Genomic DNA, 17627 nt, shown 5'->3' on the forward strand with positions numbered 1-17627 from the left:
GATGCAGGTAATTGGGAGGCTGTGCAGAGTTCGTGGATCATTTCTGTCTGACACTGCTTAAGCAAGTGAGAATGTGAGATTTAATTCTACTTTCTCTACCATTTCTTTCCACAAACAGTTTCTTTCTACATACCGACATATGTTTTTCACTTGTTGCAAATATTTTGACATGTAAACTTCATTTCTCAGCTGGTATAACTGCCAAACTAACTCATCAAGGAGCATTTCACCTCCCAGGTGGAGCTTTATTGTTATTATAATAACAGCAATAATAATATGTCTGAGAGTCTAGTAAGAAGACTTGAGATTTACTCTTTTAGCAGTAACAGAATGTCTTAGAATGCCATGGAAATTTAGGTGTCCTACCAAAAACCAAAGTCTGTCCAAAGTATGAGGAGAAGCAATAAACAAGCAATATCAACATGAGCTGTCAATGTGCACTTGCAGCCCAGAAAGTCAACCAGATCCTGGACTGCATCAAGAGAAGTGTGGCCAGCAGGTCAAGGGAGGTGATTCTCCTCCTCTACTCCGCTCTGGTGAGACCTCAACTGGAGTACTGTGTCCAGTTCTGGAGCCCCTATTACAAGAGGGATCTGGACATGCTGGAACGTGTCCAGAGAAGGGCCATGAGGATGATCAGAGGGCTGGAGCACCTCTCCTATGAGGACAGACTGAAAGAGTTGGGGCTGTTCAGTCTGGAGAAGAGAAGGTTCTGAGGTGGCTTTCCAGTATCTGAAGGGGGCCTACAAGAAAGCTGGGGAGAGACTTTTTAGGCTATCAGGTAGTGATAGGACATGGGGGAATGGAATAAAGCTGGAAGTGGGGAGATTCAGTCTGGAAGTGAGGAAGAAGTTCTTCCCCATGAGAGTGGTGAGAGCCTGGAATGGGTTGTCCAGGGAGGTGGTTGAGGTCCCATCCCTGGAGGTGTTTAAGGCTAGGCTGGATGAGGCTCTGGCCAGCCTGATGTAGTGTGAGGCGTCCCTGCCCATGGCAGGGGGGTTGGAACTAGATGATCCTTGTGGTCCTTTCCAACCCTGACTGATTCTATGATTCTATAATACAATGAAACAGAAAATGGATGAGATTAAAGAGAAGTAGAGCATTTTTTTTTAAGAAAAAAAAGGTTAGAAGATAAATCAGTACCTAACATTGACATCTAGAACTGAATAATCTCCCAATAGAACAAGGTGCCACATCTGAGTTACTAAAGCAGGTCTCAGGTCTCATTTTTCCTAACATTTTCCGCTTTAATTTTGTATCAGTTTGTCATAGTGGTTTGTGGGGTTTTTTTCTTACAGTTTTTACTCAGTATACCTAGTTTGCTCAATGGTGTTTTCCTCACAGTACTGTGTAAGTCTGTACTTACCCTACATGAGAACATCAGACAATATGTGAGACTTCATTAACATATGCTCCCCAGTCTTCTCCTTTAGACAAGTGCAATTGCCACAGCTGTAAGAAAGCAGATTTGAAGTCAGTGGACATTTCACCACTATGAAGCTAGGTGCTGACTTAGGTGCCTGCTAACGAAGGTGGATAATTGGCTTTATTCAGGGAGGTGAAGTATTTCTCTGAGTCATAGTTTCACCTTGCATTCTTCTTTGTGGCTTATATGATGCTCCCTTATGGCTGCAATAACTCAAATAATTTAAATTGTGTAATGTGGCAAACCACATCTTTTTGGTTACTGCTTGGGGAAGGAAAGAAGGAAGGTGGGAAGAGAGGAAGTAAGGAAATAAGGGGAGAAGGAATTAAGGGGGAGAAGGAAGGAAGAAAGGAAGGGAAGTAGAGAGAGGCAGAAGAGAGAGGGAGGAAAAAAGGGAGAGCAGCAACTTTGCTGACTTCTGCAAGTGAAATTACTCCAGAGAACCTGTAGTCCTTTTTCATCATATTCGTAGGCAGGGTGGCATCCTAATACTTCATTTTATTTCTTTTCTGCTTTCCACTAGCAAAATACTTAGCCTAGCAATATTACTAGGGAAATGTATGTACAGATGTAATTTTTTAAAACGAGTTATGTAACGCTCAGTTACTCCAGAAATCCTCACTGCTTGTGCCTGTGCATAGAAAGGAAGACCCTGGAGACTACCATCCTGTCACCCTCACCTCCATGCCTGGGAAGATCATGGAACAGATCCTCCTAGATACCATGCTAAGGCACATGGAGGACAGGGAGGGGCAAATCCTGCCTGACCAACCTAGTGGTTTTCTATGACAAAGGACTATGTCACTAGATAAAGGACAACCTATGGATGTGATTTATCTGGACTTCTGCAAGGCCTTTGACACAGTCCCCCACAACAGCCTGCTTGCTAAGTTGGAGAGATAGATTTGATGGGTGAATTGTTCAGTGGATAAGGAATTGGAGGGATGGTTGCATCCAGAGGGTAGTGCTCAATGGCCTGAAGTCTAGATGGAGAGCAGTGACAAGTGGTGTCCCTTAGGGGTCTGTACTGGGACCTGTGCTGTTTATAATATTTTTTAAAATTATATAGACAGTGGGATCGAGTGCACCATCAGCAAGTTTGCAAACGACACCAAGCTGAGTGGTGTGGTTGACATGACTGAGGGAGAGGATGCTATCCAGAGGGACCTGGACAAGCTGGAGAGGTGGGCCCAGGTGCACTTCATGAAGTTCAACAAGGGCAAGTGTAGGGTCCTGCACCTGAGCCAGAACATTCTTCACTATCAATACAAACTAGGGAATGAAGTGATAGAAAGCAGCCCTGTGGAAAAGGACTTGGGGGTGCTGATGGATGAGAGGCTGGACATGAGCAGGCAGTGTGCACTTGCAGCCCAGAAGGCAAATCACATCCTGGGCTGCATTAAAAGATGTGTTGCCAGCAGAGCGGTGATTCTGCCACTTTGCTCTGCTCTACTGAGACCTCACCTGGAGTGATGCATCCAGGTCTGGAGCTCTCAATGTAGGAAGGACTTGGACCTGATGGAGAGGGTACAGAAGAGGTCTGTGAAAATTATCAGGGGGTTGGAGCACATCTACTATAAGGATAGACTGAGGGAGCTGGGCTTGTTCATCCTGGAGAAGAGGAGACTCCAGGGAAACCTAGTAGCAGCCTTCCAGTACCTGAAGGGGGCCTACAAGAAGGATGGAGACAAACTGTTTACAAAGGCCTGTGGTGATAGGATGAGAGGCAATGGCTTTGAACTAGAAAAGAGGAGATTTAGATTGGATGTTAGGAGCAGGTTCTTTACTATGAGGATGGTGGAACACTGGAACAGGTTGCCCAGGGAGGAGGTTGGGGCCCCATCCCTGGTGATATTCAAAGTGAGTCTCAACAGGGCTCTGGGCAGCCTGATCCAAGTGAGGATGCCACTGCTGACTGCAGAGGGGGCTGGACTAGATGACCTTTGGAGGTCCCTTCCAACCTGGACCATTTTTTGATTCTATGATTCTATGAAAACAAATGTTGCATCCCATGTTTGATTTTGTTGCCTAAGGTTGATCTTAAAGTAGCAGAGTTGAATATCCTATTCTCTGAAGCTTCCTATTTCCCTCTGATGAGAAACTATCTGTTTAATTTGACACTTCTAATACAGGTCAGTAGCTGTCAGTAGTGGATATTATCAAACTGTTCGTAGCTGAGATAAAATTAATACCAAAAAAAGCACTCTCTGGTTTTCTAATTAATCCCACAGGAGAACAGAAACTCATTTAAGTTAGAAGTTTAGCTGTCGGCAGCATCAGGAAAAGCTGGTTTCGCTTCTCTGAGCTGCATTAAAACCCAACATTAATAAAATTAAAGCTTGTTGCCTTCTTGAACTCTTACATCTATCAAAACAAAGGCTTAGAAGCTTTATAAACTGTGCTGATACCTCCAATCCTTGACATAAGAAACAACATGCTGAGAATAGATCATAAAACCTAACAATGTTAGTGTTCCCTTCACTGTCCTCTAGTGGAACTTTTTCAATATTGAGTTTATCTATCTTTTTTTCTTTCAGTTTTGTGAATAACAAAGAATAATGCATATCTCTAGTTTTGTTTTTTGTTAGTTTGGTTTTGTTTGGTTTGGTTTTGTTTGGTTTTGTTTTGTTTTTTTTTCTGCACAGAGCGTATCACAATATCACAGTATATTGAGGCTGGAAGGGACCTCAAGAGATCATCGGGTCCAACCCCCCTGCCAAAGCAGGATCACTGAGGATAGTCTGCACAGGAGTGCATCCAGATGGGTTTGGAAAGTCTCCAGAGAAGGAGACTCCACAATGCCCCTGGGGAGCCTGTTCCAGTGCTCTGTCACCCTCACTGTAAAGAAGTTTCTCCTCATGTTGAGGTGAAATCTTCTATGTTCTAGTTTGAACCCATTGCTCCTTGTCTTATCACCATGAACCACTGAAAAGAGCCTGGCCCCCTCCACTTGACACCCACCCCTCAGATATTTATACACATCGATGAGATCCCCTCTCAGTCTTCTCTTCTCCAGACTAAACAGCCCCAGGGATCTCAGTCTCTCTTCATAGGGGAGATGCTCAAGTCCCCTAATCATCCTCGTGGCTCTCCATTGAATTCTCTCCAGCAGGTCTCTGTCTTTCTTGAACTGGGGAGCCCAAAACTGGACACAGTATTCCAGGTGTGGTTTCACCAGGGCAGAGTAGAGAGGTAGAAGAACTTCCCTAGACCTGCTGGACACACCTTTCTTGATGCATCCTAGGATCTTATTGGCTCTCTTGGCCACAAGAGCACATTGCTGTTCCATGGAGAACTTGCTGTCCACCAGAACTCCAAGGTCTTTCTCTGTGGAGCTGCTTTCCAGCAGGGCAGCCCCTAACCTGTACTAGTGCCTGTTGTTATTCCTCCCCAGATGTAGGACCCTGCACTTATCCTTATTAAACTTTATGAGGTTTGCCTGCACCCAGCTCTCCATCCTGTCCAGGTGTGATGGTTTGAAACTGTCTTTTTAATTTTTCCTTGCAAAGTTCAGAACAGAGAAAGTGAAAGAATGTAAATAAGTCACTATTGGGTGTAAGAAAGCAAAATAACGATTGTTCTAAACACTTCCATTGGATAGATAGAAATGTTTAAGAACTATTACCCAAAACAAAGTAGGCATTCGGCACATTCTGCGTTCGGCAGTGGGGGCAGTTGCTGGGCTGTCTGGCTGCTGTTTCTTCTTCTCTTCTGGCTGAAGATAACACACTGACCTTGGCAGCTAAGTTAACAACTTTTTACTTAACTAACTCTGCTTCTCTGTCCAGGGGGGTCTGGGGGGGAAGCTCCTGGGAGAGAGAGGCCCCTTTGGGAGGGTCCCCTTGGGGGGAAGCAAAGGGAGATCGATTGTGCTTTTCTGTTGATTGTATATATTTGTAAGTGTTGTGAATTTTGTATATTTGTACATATTCATTGCATTTCATTGTAGATTTTAGACTCTGCTTGTAAATACAGCTTTTCATTTGTTTCCAGACTGAGCTAGCCTGGTTATTGTCGGGGGGGGGCGGGGGGGGGGGGAATTTCAGCTCACACCGACACACCAGGTCACGTTGGATGGCTGCACAGCCTGATGGGGTGTCAGCCAACCCCCCCCCCCCACTCCAGTTTTGTATCATCAGTGAACTTGCTGAGGGTACTCTCAATCCCCTCATCCAGGTTGTTGATAAAGATACTGAACAAAACTGGACCCAGTACCGATCCCTGGGGAACACCACTGGCCACAGGCCTCCAAGTTGACTCTGTGCCACTGATGACAACCCTCTGAACTCTGTTGCTGAACCATTTTGCAATCCATGTCACGGACTAGCATATTGATAGGCATATACATCTGTGTTGCAGTTCAACAATTAGGACCTCAAAAATGCTGCTCTGAAGCCAGGGAGGTCTGTCTCTATCCAGCCCATACCACTTCGTTCTGAGAAGATGCAGGTCAATTGATTTAAGAAGCAAATAATGACTGTTTTGTTTTGAGACTGGACTTGCCAAAGATGTATGAAATCACAAGACTTCTTAAATTAAGTCTAAACCAAACATCTCTTTGTTGAGAGGAGGTGGGTCAAGAGGGGAAAGCTGATAGCTTTTCTAGTATTCTGTGTGTAAAGACAATGTGTATTATTTTCATGCAACCTTCTGTCCTCCACCTTTAATGGAATATGCAGGTTTTGGGATGAACTCTTGAGTGTCTTGCAGACTGCTCCCTTAATGCTAGTATGTCCTTGGTTTTAATTGTCATTATTGTATGACAGAAGTTTAAACCACAATACATGTTTCCTTGGTCTGATTGTTTCATCCCAGGCAGGGTTTCAATTGGATACTGTGTATTGACAGAAGCGTTGTTTGTGAAGGGAAGGTTTATGATGCTGCCTCCAGTATCAGCATCAGCTACGAAGCAGAAGTGTCTTTAAAATACCCTTTGAAGGGCTGGGACAGAATTAAAACTAAAGCGACTGGCTAATTCTCTTCTTATTACTACGATACTTCCTGATGTTGATATTTTTATAATAATCATTAAAAAATTGTTGACATCAATGTTGATATGAAATGGCAGGCCCTGCCTAAGAAACAGGATAGGGCAAAGCCATTTAAAAAGGAGAAGTTGAATCCTTTGCTTTCTATTTTGCCTCTTATTAACTTAGAATCTTGTTCTCTTTTCTTTCAGTCATGAGTTATGTGAATAGTGTGTTCCCTTTGTCTCAAACTAAAAATGAACTGAATTAAGTTAAAGCTGGTATTTCACAGCATGTGAGATTCATTTCTTCGGGGAAAACCCATCTTGCTTGACTGGAGTACTGAGTAGTATATTGAAACATTGTTACTTTCTATTATTAACAGCATTGAGACATTCATTCTGTATCATTTCAGAGAAGAGGTAGCATTTTCATGAGCCTAAATGTCAAACTCCGAATGCTTAGGTCTGTGAATGTAGAAATATGCTGTTTACCTGCATAACTCAATAGGAATGCAAGTGTCTTTGTTTAGGCATGCATCACAGAACATGCTGGTGACAGTAAGCCAGAAGTTTAGCCTTTTGTGCTACAAAAGACATGGCACATGCATAAGTATATTAAGTGCGTGATGGAAACAGCCCCTTTCTGCTGAATCTACCATTTAAAGAGGAGCTTTATATTTTAAATAAGTGTCGTGGTTTGAGCTGAAACAGCTCCGGTCTGCCACCTTGTAACACCAGGCCTCAGTAGACCCAGAGTAGGTCAAACTGCCCCCAGCCCCCCAAGCCTCACTGCTTCCCCACACTGTCTGGGCACGCTAGGCCCAGCTGCACAGCAAGAAAATAGGTTGCCAAGAAGGCGAAGGCCTCACTCCCCCACAAACCAAAGAGATAGCAGCGGCTGCATGTGCCAGGGCTGGGAGGAGGAAGAAAGAGGCAGAATGGGCTGTGAGGTCTGCTTATACAGGGATGCAGGATTATGGGATGGAATAACAAATTACAGTTTCCTGTGTCCACCCTCTGGGATGGACTGTCCAGTCCCTTGGACTCTGTCTTCTGGAGGATTTTATCTCTGTGGTAGGACACTTAAGCCTTAACCTATAACAAAAGTCAGTTTGGAATGATACCAGGATGTTACTTCTGTCTCCAGCTGCGTAGTTGCTTGTGTTGAGATTTTTTTGTGTCACTGTATTCATGGTGATAGGCAGGCATCAGCTCATAATAGGCATTGAACTTGATTTTTGTAATTATATATAAAAAAGGGTTTGTATCACAAGTTATTAATTATTTTAATGAAAAAAAAAAAAAAACAAAAAAAAAAGGATGACGATTCGCTGGTACTCTGTCACAAATACTTAGGAATGGAAGAGGGTTCCTAAAGAGTGAAATATTACCAATAGCTGAACCCCTTGTGTGGAAGAAGTGAGATATAAGGTTCCTTTCATAGCTTTGCACAGGTGGTCATTCCAGTGAGGGATATTGATGAGTGGTTTGAGTGGTTTGATAATTTCAGGAGAATACTGAATTGAAATCAGTGTTTTAATTCATACTACTTGTGGCATTACAGTACTTGATAGAACAGCTGATATAGTAGAAAATAAGATTGCCATCCTAGTATTTTCCATTGAACCACTGAAATGTGTTTTGTCTTCCCAAGAATCTGCTCTTCCTTCATTTTCCACCCTGTCTAGATAATCCTTTCATGGATTTTCCTGCTTCTTGCCCCATCCATAACAGGGCAACTGCCAAACAGAAGTGGTGTCACAGCACATGTTCTCTAGTGGCTGAGGAGAGTGACTAGTGAGTTCTGGGTACACATCTAATTTTCTGAAAGGGATGGATATCTCTTTTGGCAAAACAGGATTTTGGAAGTCCACTTTTAGACTGGACACAGAGAACCAAGGAACTTGGTACTCCTAATAATTTCTGGAAATGCTGTTTTCTTTCATCTCAATTTTGTGTTTCAACAATTATTCTCCTTTAAAAATTCATAAAATAGGATTTTCACCAACCTTTTATAAATAGGAATTTGTGAGAGTGCAGCCAATATCAGGTTAAAATCTAGGCAGGTCTATGTTCAAAATGGTAAGCGAAGCAGAGATGGTTTTTTTTTTGGTTGTTTGGAGTATTGTGGGGTTTTTTGGCATTATTGGGTTTGGGTTTTTTTCTTTAATAAGGGCTAAGAGATTTTGTTGATTCTGTAAAGATCATGATGACAAAAATCCTTGGTCTTAGTTCATCTATTATATAAAATATGTATAAACAATGTGATTTAACAGGTTATAACCTTCAAGTTTTGCACAAAATAGCCTGGGTTGAGTAAATCCTCAAAGATATTTGAATTCATCAGCAAAATGCAGTTTTGCTGTGGGATTTGAGAGCCTATTACAGTCCCTTTCCTGGTCCCTTTCCTCATTTCCAGTGCAGAAGCAATAATTAATTATTCTGTCAATTACTTTGCAGAATGTAGCCCAATTTCTATTTGACACATCCAAACATAGTCACATTCCAAGTGATTACTATTCAGTATGGTTTTGTGGCCATCTTCAGTTACTAATTCTGTAGATAAATGGGAAAATATTGGTTTATTACTTAGAAGCTAGTCCTACCTTTGATGCTTTCATAATTTTGCTCAGAGCTCAGCTGGTCAGAGTTATATAAATAAGTTTGCTGTAGTAAAAATACGGCAATGTTGAAATCTTTCTTGGAAAAAACCCAAAGCTTGCAGAAAGCAAGCCACTTCATGTGGTTGTGCTTGGATGTAGCACAGTGGCTCTGGTTGTAGCAGTGTGCCACAGCTCTAATAAGGAGGAAATCTTGAGACAAGGAGAAGAGGCTTAAATGTTTTAAGGCAAGCTGTCAGTCCTCAGCTTCCCTTTCCTATGGCAACAACTTCTGTTGCTACCTTGCTGTGCCTTGTTAATAGATATTTTCCCCCCACGAAATAAGTAGCATCTGTTGCAAGAATATGAGCTGCTTGTTTGCTGATGCATTGTGGCATCAGCAGCATAGCTCAGGCACCACTCTGACATCCTTCTGTTTGAAGTAGACCTTGACATACAGTGTAATTTAAAGGGCTGTGACAAACATCATCATCCCTCCCCTCTACTGGGTTCTTGTTCCTTGTATCAGCTGTATTTTTGAATCTCTTGATGCAGCTTCAGAGAATAAAGTTTCTGAGTCAAACTGCACAAGGAAAAGATGGAGGAATTAATGCTTTACTGTGTCACTCATATTTCCTGTGTACAGGGGGGAAATTCAGGGAACAGACTGTTCTCTTCTTTATTAATTTTGCATGGGAAGCCAGTACAGGAGCATAAGGACACATGTTCCCTTCCAGCTCTGTAGATGTAGAGGGACAGAAGACAAGATGCAAAGTAAACTTTAAATTTTTTAAACTACATAAATACTAAAAAAAGAGTAGTTTGGAAATACACATCCTAAGTCATTTGCAAGACCCAAACTCAATGTGAAATTGTAACCATCATAAAATTCTGCTCTGAAATGTTTGTCCAGTTCAACTATTCTGCTCATACCACAATGCCAGACTCATGTAGAACTCAGTAGTTCTTCTGATGTACTTTCCTACAAACCTGTAATACTCAGAGTAAGGATGAGTACAGCAGTTCACTAACATGAAAGAAGAACCCGGTGGCTGCAATAGGAAACACCAGCAGCTCTTTCGTTTGTCCTGTGGCATGATATCATGTGTCACAGTTCTGTGTGCTGCACAGCAAATCATTTCTTCTGTCAGACAGGCAGTATTGGCAGTGCCACAGGATAAAATACATGTAAAATAGATGTGTTGCTCACTAATGTTAAATGTCTTAGCTTTTAAGGATAATAAGATGCTTCTTCTGAACAAACAGCTTGAGTTGTATGCAAAGCTTGAAAGCAAGACAAAATCTGCAGTTAGTAGAATCAGTAGTACATAACTGAGCTAAAAAGATTTATTTTTAATGTGTACTTTGCATTATTAATACTGGGCCTCACTGTGTGATGTAGCCATTTAAAGTAATCAGAAGATACACTCAGATGCTTCTGCTTTATTTATCTATTTTTTAACATATTGCCTTGCATAAGGAATGACATTTTTTATCACAGCAGTACCTCCAACTTGATGATGTGTTGTTATCCATTTATATTTAAATGAATAGTTATGACACAATACTATTACACAATACTGAAGTTAACATATATAGTGTAATTTTCTTTGGTTTATGCAGCATAATAACTACTTTTGAAGTTCCTTAGTTATGATAACGTGAGAAGCCATTAGACCTCTGGATTTTCAGTCAAAAATATTTTTCTTTCAGAGAGTCTGTGTTTTGCTGAGAAAATACCATGTTTCTTTTTTTCTAAACGTGTCATAGATTGATAAAATTTCATGTGGAAAAACTCAGCCTACTTAAAATCTGATAGAAACAGTGAGCATTGGCTGAAATTCATAAAATCCGATGTGACATTATGGTGTAATTATAAACAGTGCATGTCCTCTTTCACTGAGCATTCTGCCTGAGAAACACTGATAATTAGGCTGATAACATCATTTACTGTTTTACCTTCTGCTCTGAAATTAACTTGGTGTTTCATGCTTTGTATACTTAGCAGAACAATTACCATCTAGTTTATTTTAAGTCACTGAACTATGTGCATATGCATGTTCAAAAAAAAAAAAGAATAAGAAAAGGAATTAATTATCTTCATTGTCTGATCTCAATGAGGAATGAAACCCAATTTTAAAAAAGGGATTGTAAAATTGAGCCCTTTTTTTTTTTGGAAGAGACAAGCATCACTGAAGTCAAAATGCTTTAGACATGTAAAACAATGTTATTTCTGCTTCGGCATTAGCTAAAATGCTAGAGACAATTTAAAAAAAAAAAAAAAAAAGAGTGAGAGAAACTTCTATTTCTTTAACAACTGCTTTTCTTTATTCTTCCTTGGTCACACAGTCATTCCCAGCACAGCACTGCAACGCGTCCACCCACAGTGAGCTTGCAGCGGACCATTTCAGTGGAAGGGTAAGATGATTCTCTGTTGAAGCTGCCTGTAGAGCTCTCAAATACCACTAAGGCAGATGCTGAACTACTCACATACACATAGCTGTTAACTAGATGTGGTTTTACACACCACAGTGTTTAAGTCTGTGAGATGAAAAAAAGAAATACCTTCAAATTAGTGTTGATCGTGTCTAGATACTTACACTGAAAGGTTTGGTTTTCATGGGGATGAGAGTATCTGTCATGGAGATGATACATTAACTACAATCTGTTTAATTCATTTCATCTGACTACTGTCAATATTTACATGTGTTATCTGTAAAATTGTTCTCACTAATCATGGAAACACCCAGTGAAGTCTTACTCTATTTTCTTAATGTATGCATGAGCTCTTTTTGACAAAGCAGTGTCCCAAAGTAAAGATGAAAAAGTAGTATATAGAATAATAATCCTGTGCTGGTGCATATCTGTGTTGACTGTAGAAGCAGACCTCTGACTCCTTAGCTGACTACATTTTAACAGAAATAATAGGGGGAAATATGTATAATTCACAAACACAGTTAAGATTTTTGCATCTTTAAGGTATTGTAAAACCTGGTGTTTAACACTGAATCACTTAGATTTTGATGCACTGACTGGCATAGTTTACCCCAAAAAATTGGATTTGTTTCTTCTCTCCTACAGAAATGTGGAACTGTTTGAATTATTTTGTGGGCATTGGCAATAATTTGTGTTTAGCTGCTCTCAAGTCTTGTAGAAAACCTTTCTTTCTTCTGATAAAACTGACAATCCAAAGTTTTCACAGATGAAAGATGTAACCTTGTTGTATTTTATGTTACAACTTTAATGTGGTGCAGCCAGAAAATAAAATGGTAGATATGTGAGATAATCCACTCCTAAGTGAAGCCTGGAATGTTTTGCTCACCTCTCAATTTTCTTCTCTTTTACCTACATTTAAGATCTAAGAGTTTAAGTTTTTATTTAAAATGTGTAGGATAGCCGTAGTAATTATTCATTGAAATCATGGCTGAATAATAAAATTCCTACAGCAAATGTGCATATGGCTTAAGGGCTTACATCATCTGGAAAGTAATTCTATATATAAAGCCCTCATCATCTGACTTTCTTGCTCTAAACAGGGCTCATCTCAAGTTGGATCAGGTTATTCAGGGCCTTTGTCTGGTGGAACTGTGACCGTCACCAGATGGGGAGAGTACAGAAGTTATGGGCAATCTGTCTAAATACTTACACATCCTCATTATGGATTTCGTTCATTTATCTCTCTAATGAACAAGGAGAGTCATAATGAGTTCTCCTGTTTTTTAGACAAATTAAATCATTAATAAATTGATGTTTGAAATAATACTGAGCTTCAGGAACAAGTTTATTAATTAAAACGGGGATTGGATTAAAAAAACCCAAATTGCTAAACTGAGATTTAAGGAAAGAAATTCTATTATGATGTCTCTGACTTGGTCTACTGGACTCCATCATTCAGCAGGTACCCTGTAGGTTTGAGCTCCTGTTAAAATTTGTAAATCAATATGTCTGCATGAATTTTTAGATAAACTGCAGAATCTGTACTGGCCATGTAGACAACTTGTATATATTGTGTACGAATCATTAGAGCACAGGAAATCTGCAATTGATATTACAGGTCTCCTGCTGCTCAGGAGATTGAAGAAGATCTGGCTTGTAATTATTACTGATCAACTTAAACTGAGTTGCATTTCATTTCACATAGGAAAGTGGGACTGTTAGCCTACTACACCACTGAGCAAAAACAAGTAATCAGCCCAGCCCTAAATATTTCATTACGTTAAAGCTCAATTTATTCTAATGTTTTTGTGAAGTCCATGCTACTAAGTATGTCTATAGCTAATGCAATTTGAGGTCAAAACAAAGTTATTTCTCTCTCTTAGGACCCAGGTTTCCATCAGTAGAGTCATGTATTTAGATGACTCATTGTATCACTTTTGGGTACACTTTGTAAATACCTGCTTTACCTGCAAGGCATCCTAGCACACACTTAGATTTGTGGCCTGCGTGCTGGCTCTGTCTGACTGACTGTGTAGTCACACAGAGCCTCTGAAGGAATGTAATTATTGGGTCCTGTGAAGGAGAAACTAAGTACGGGAGGGTTAAAGTAATGCAGAGGCAATTGCATTGGTTGGCATTTATTTCTTTCAACCCTGTTGAATATATCAAAATTCAGAGCTGGCTAGAGCAGATTTTTCAAAAACTTTGAATTTTTTCATCCAGATAATGCATTCATACAAAAAAAAACTTTTCTAGGGAGGGCTTTTATGGAGTTCACATACAGGAAAAAAAAAAAAAGTAGTACCAAGGTGAAAAAAATAAAGATGTCTTTAAAGATGAAATTTTCTTTACAGTCAAGCCATACATTATTTTTCATAATATACATAAGGTGAACTGATTTGCTAAGTGCATAGAAGCATGAACTTCACAGGTGTTTGATGTCATTGTTAGTGAGGTCTAATTAGTAACTTCCCTAATGGTTTATTTGCATGGTTTCAAAACAAGAAAACTATAATGTTTCCATTTGAAAACATTGCTGGCTTGAGGGTTTTGTTTGTTGCTTGATGTTTGGGTTTTGGGTTATGGGTTTTTTTATATATAATGGTTTTAATGAATAGTTTTAACTGTGAATATTCAAAATAGGAAAAATAATGGATGAAAACTAAACCCTGTCATCTGGAAGTTCTACTGTACTCTTGCATGAATCTATAATGTTAGTGGTGTGTGATAGCATTATCTCTGCAGTTGACATTCAGATTAAATTGTATTTTATATGCTACCAGTCATCTCTGCTGCTGAGCTGCTTAGAATCTGGGATTTCAACTTGATCAGAGTGTTTTGATGGGGATTTTAAATGAATTTATCAGCATGACCGAGTATCTCAAATATATATAAATATTTATATATAAATAAACAACATTTGAACCATGACTAATGGTAAGAATGTTTATTCTGAATAGGACAGACAGTACAGACTGCTTTGTGTTTCAAAAGTGTCTTGTATAAAGTAATTTTGGATGCTTGCTAGTAACAGACTGTGTATTGATATTTCAAAACATGGCTTAGAGGCGCTGCTATTTTTAGGTATTCTCTTAGCCTTTGAACACTTCCTGTTTCCTGTCAGTGCAATGTCATTGCCTGTCACCATTTCCATCTCATCAAGCTTTGTTTGCAATCGTGCTAGAGCATTCATGGTAAATAAAGCCATCAAATGCTGTAAGTAATAGTTTACAGAAAAGTGGTTTCAATATGGAACCAATAGTTTAAAATGCAAGATGCAAAGCAGCCTTTTCAGTCTGGAGTTGCCTGGATTGAGTGTAGCAGATGGAACAGAGATGTAGTTTCAAAGATTTGCTTTTATTATTAGCATGTAAATAATACACCTCCTGGATCAGGGAAGAGACAGAAGTGCTTCTGTGAGACAAAGTAGAAATAAATAAACGTACTAGGATAATCATTTCCCTATGAAAATTAAAGAGCATATTACCTGCCCTACATTGTCACTCCAGAGAGCAATGAGCTTTCTCAAATCTAAGAGACACCGGTGCATTTAAAGTCAATTTCAGGTGTCATGGTAAAAATATAGACCAGTTTTTTAAATAAGAGTTTATTTGTGGTTGCCAATTCCATCTTGCTATCTGTAAGCAGGAAACATTGCCTAGTGTGCAGACTTTAATTCCTCTACAAAAGGCAAAATGAAAGACTGTTAAAGTCCAGAGGGGTTCCCAGAAAACAAATAAAGTATAAGCCAGTGCACTCATGCATGCATCAGTCAGGTTGAAGCTTGGCTCCCAGTAGGTTCTCCCATATTAAATATACTTCAAAGTTTGTGACAAGTTAGACATGATGTTTGCAAAATAAATGCATTAAAAATGTGGTCAGTATTAAAGTTAGGATAAAGTATTGCTTCTACAGTTACTGCCAACATTTAATCAGCAAGAAAGGCCAAGAAAACTGCAGTCAAAAAAGCAGAAAAACTACTTGTTTCGAGGAGAATGGGTAACTGTAATAAGCAAAATTGTATTTTGTTACGTGATAAATTAATATCGTTAAAGGCTGAATGCTTAGATGTTAGTATATCAATGTTTAGTAAAATGAAATAATAATTCAAGTACATGTTATGAAAATGAACACTCTGCACATGATCAAGACATTGTCCCAGTTTAAGAAGGCAAATTTACCCCTCTGGGTGTGTTGCTCAATATGACAGCAATAAATAAGAGGAAAATTTCCTTGTTTTTGTTATTTTCAATCATAATTTAAACTCACAAATCAGGGATCAGACTGAGCACTGGGTCAGGTGCAACACTGTTGTGTTCAGTCAGCCCCTCCTAGGCTCTGAGATGGTAAAGGACTGGGGTCTGGGGATAGGAAGGTCTGCCAACTCCTACCACTGCCAGCTCATGGTGTTTTGGAAACCTCACAACAAAGACAGATCAGAGGGAGGGCTGGGAAGAAGGCAGGGGTAGCACTGTTTCACATCGTGGTAGAAAAATTTTTGCCAAGCCTAAAATGGGAATAGCAAAGGAAAAAATAATAGCCAAGATGCCACAGAGATGATGTTGCAGTAAAGCAATAGGTCACAGCAGTACAGATGGATTTGTCTCTGAACTGTTGTGAAGCAGAGTAGTAAAAGATGTAAAATAAAATTTAAATAAGCCAAATAAATTTGATTTTGCCTGAATTTTAAAGTCTTTTAAAAAGGGGTGTGTGTGTGTATTCCAGGCCTTCCACCACATAAGATTTCAAATTCTCTCTTGTATGATTAACCACATTTTAAAACATTGTACACACTGGCACATTCTCTGTCCATCCTAGCTTTCTGTGTTAAAATGCTGTGAAGAATGTTCAGTCTAGATGAATCACCTTTCTTAGGTCCTTCCAGTTTGAATGCCCTTTGGCTGTCTGAAATAAATGTGCAGTTATTTATCAGAGTTTTTTGAAGTATGAGAAGAAAACTAGAAGTATTGTACTGAAAAAATGGCTTGGATAGCCAACTCACTCTAAGTAGGAGTAGCTCAGTGCTCTCACAATGAGTTGTCAGAAGCCAAACACCACACTGCTCAAAAGTGCTTTAATCCCTCAGATTATTTTTTTTTCTCCCTGATGTATGACTAATGTGTGACTTTAACCAATGAATACAATTTCTCTCTACTTAAACTTTCCCTTCTGATATTTATTACTTTAAGTAGCTTGAACATTTTTTATTGCACTATGTGTGTGTAGTGTTTCTACAGAGGGTGTGGGTCCTTAGCTGGAGACTGGGTGCTGCCCTAATGCAGGCAGTAAGATAAATGAATATTCCTCTGGACATTCTATGTTGTGTATTATCTATGTTGTGTACCATACCAAATCAGCATGTGCATGAATGGATGTATGATTCCAATATCCTTTGTGAAACAAACATTTGGGGGAAAAAAAACAAAAAAAAAACAAAAAAAAAACAACACTAAAACAACATAAAACCTGCATCCAGAGTAAGATCTGCATCCAGAGTAAGATCGAAGTGATATTTCGAAATCCTTGCTGATTTGGGATACCTCATTGATTGTATGTTACTGAAAAAGTCTCTAGGGTCTGATATTTGAAAGCATCCAATGTATTTCTGTAGATGCTGCAAAAAGCATAAAATCATTTCAATGCCCCAATTTATAGATGGTGCAAAAGAAACAGAAAGATGGAGCTGTCAGTGTGAGATGAATACTAAAACTGACTGCGCTCTTCATGTAGCCAACAGCACAAAATAAACAAACTAAAAATGGATTTTCTTTCACTGACTTATTATAAGAATTACTTGTTTTCAGAAAGCTCTTTTCCTTCATTTATAAATCCAGTTTCTAATCTCTTAAATTAAATCTATAATTACTACAGATTCACAGTCTTTAGAAGAATGAGAGGAACATTCACGTTTATTCTTTTGTCATTTTCTTGTTGTAAAAGAGTAAACTGATCAAAACAAATATTCAGTACAGATATCATAACTACAAAACACATATTTTCAAGATAATGGACAAATAAAACAAACTTGAAGCAAAAGAAAGTGATTAGGGGAGGAACAATGTCTCACTTTTTGATGTATCTTTTTAAATCACATTTTTATGACAGAAGAAATTTTCTTAAAGTTTTACCTACTCTGATTTGTTCCTACTTACTGGTTTCAAATATTAATTTAATAATATTTTGCTCTTACATCAGG

General features: G+C 39.2%; 1 protein-coding gene across 6 annotated transcripts in view; it reads left to right on the plus strand.

The window, feature by feature from the left end:
* The window catches only part of DLG2 (discs large MAGUK scaffold protein 2), a 701362-nt gene that overhangs the window by 446077 nt on the left and 237658 nt on the right, over nt 1-17627 (plus strand). For all 6 annotated transcript variants that reach the window (XM_054382907.1, XM_054382932.1, XM_054382887.1 and 3 more), the window contains one exon: nt 11345-11413. In XM_054382907.1, the coding sequence (XP_054238882.1) occupies nt 11345-11413 (69 nt within the window). The remainder of the gene's footprint in view (nt 1-11344; nt 11414-17627) is intronic.

The sequence above is a fragment of the Indicator indicator genome, chromosome 1 (genome assembly GCF_027791375.1).
Source record: "Indicator indicator isolate 239-I01 chromosome 1, UM_Iind_1.1, whole genome shotgun sequence".
Classification (NCBI taxonomy): domain Eukaryota; kingdom Metazoa; phylum Chordata; class Aves; order Piciformes; family Indicatoridae; genus Indicator; species Indicator indicator.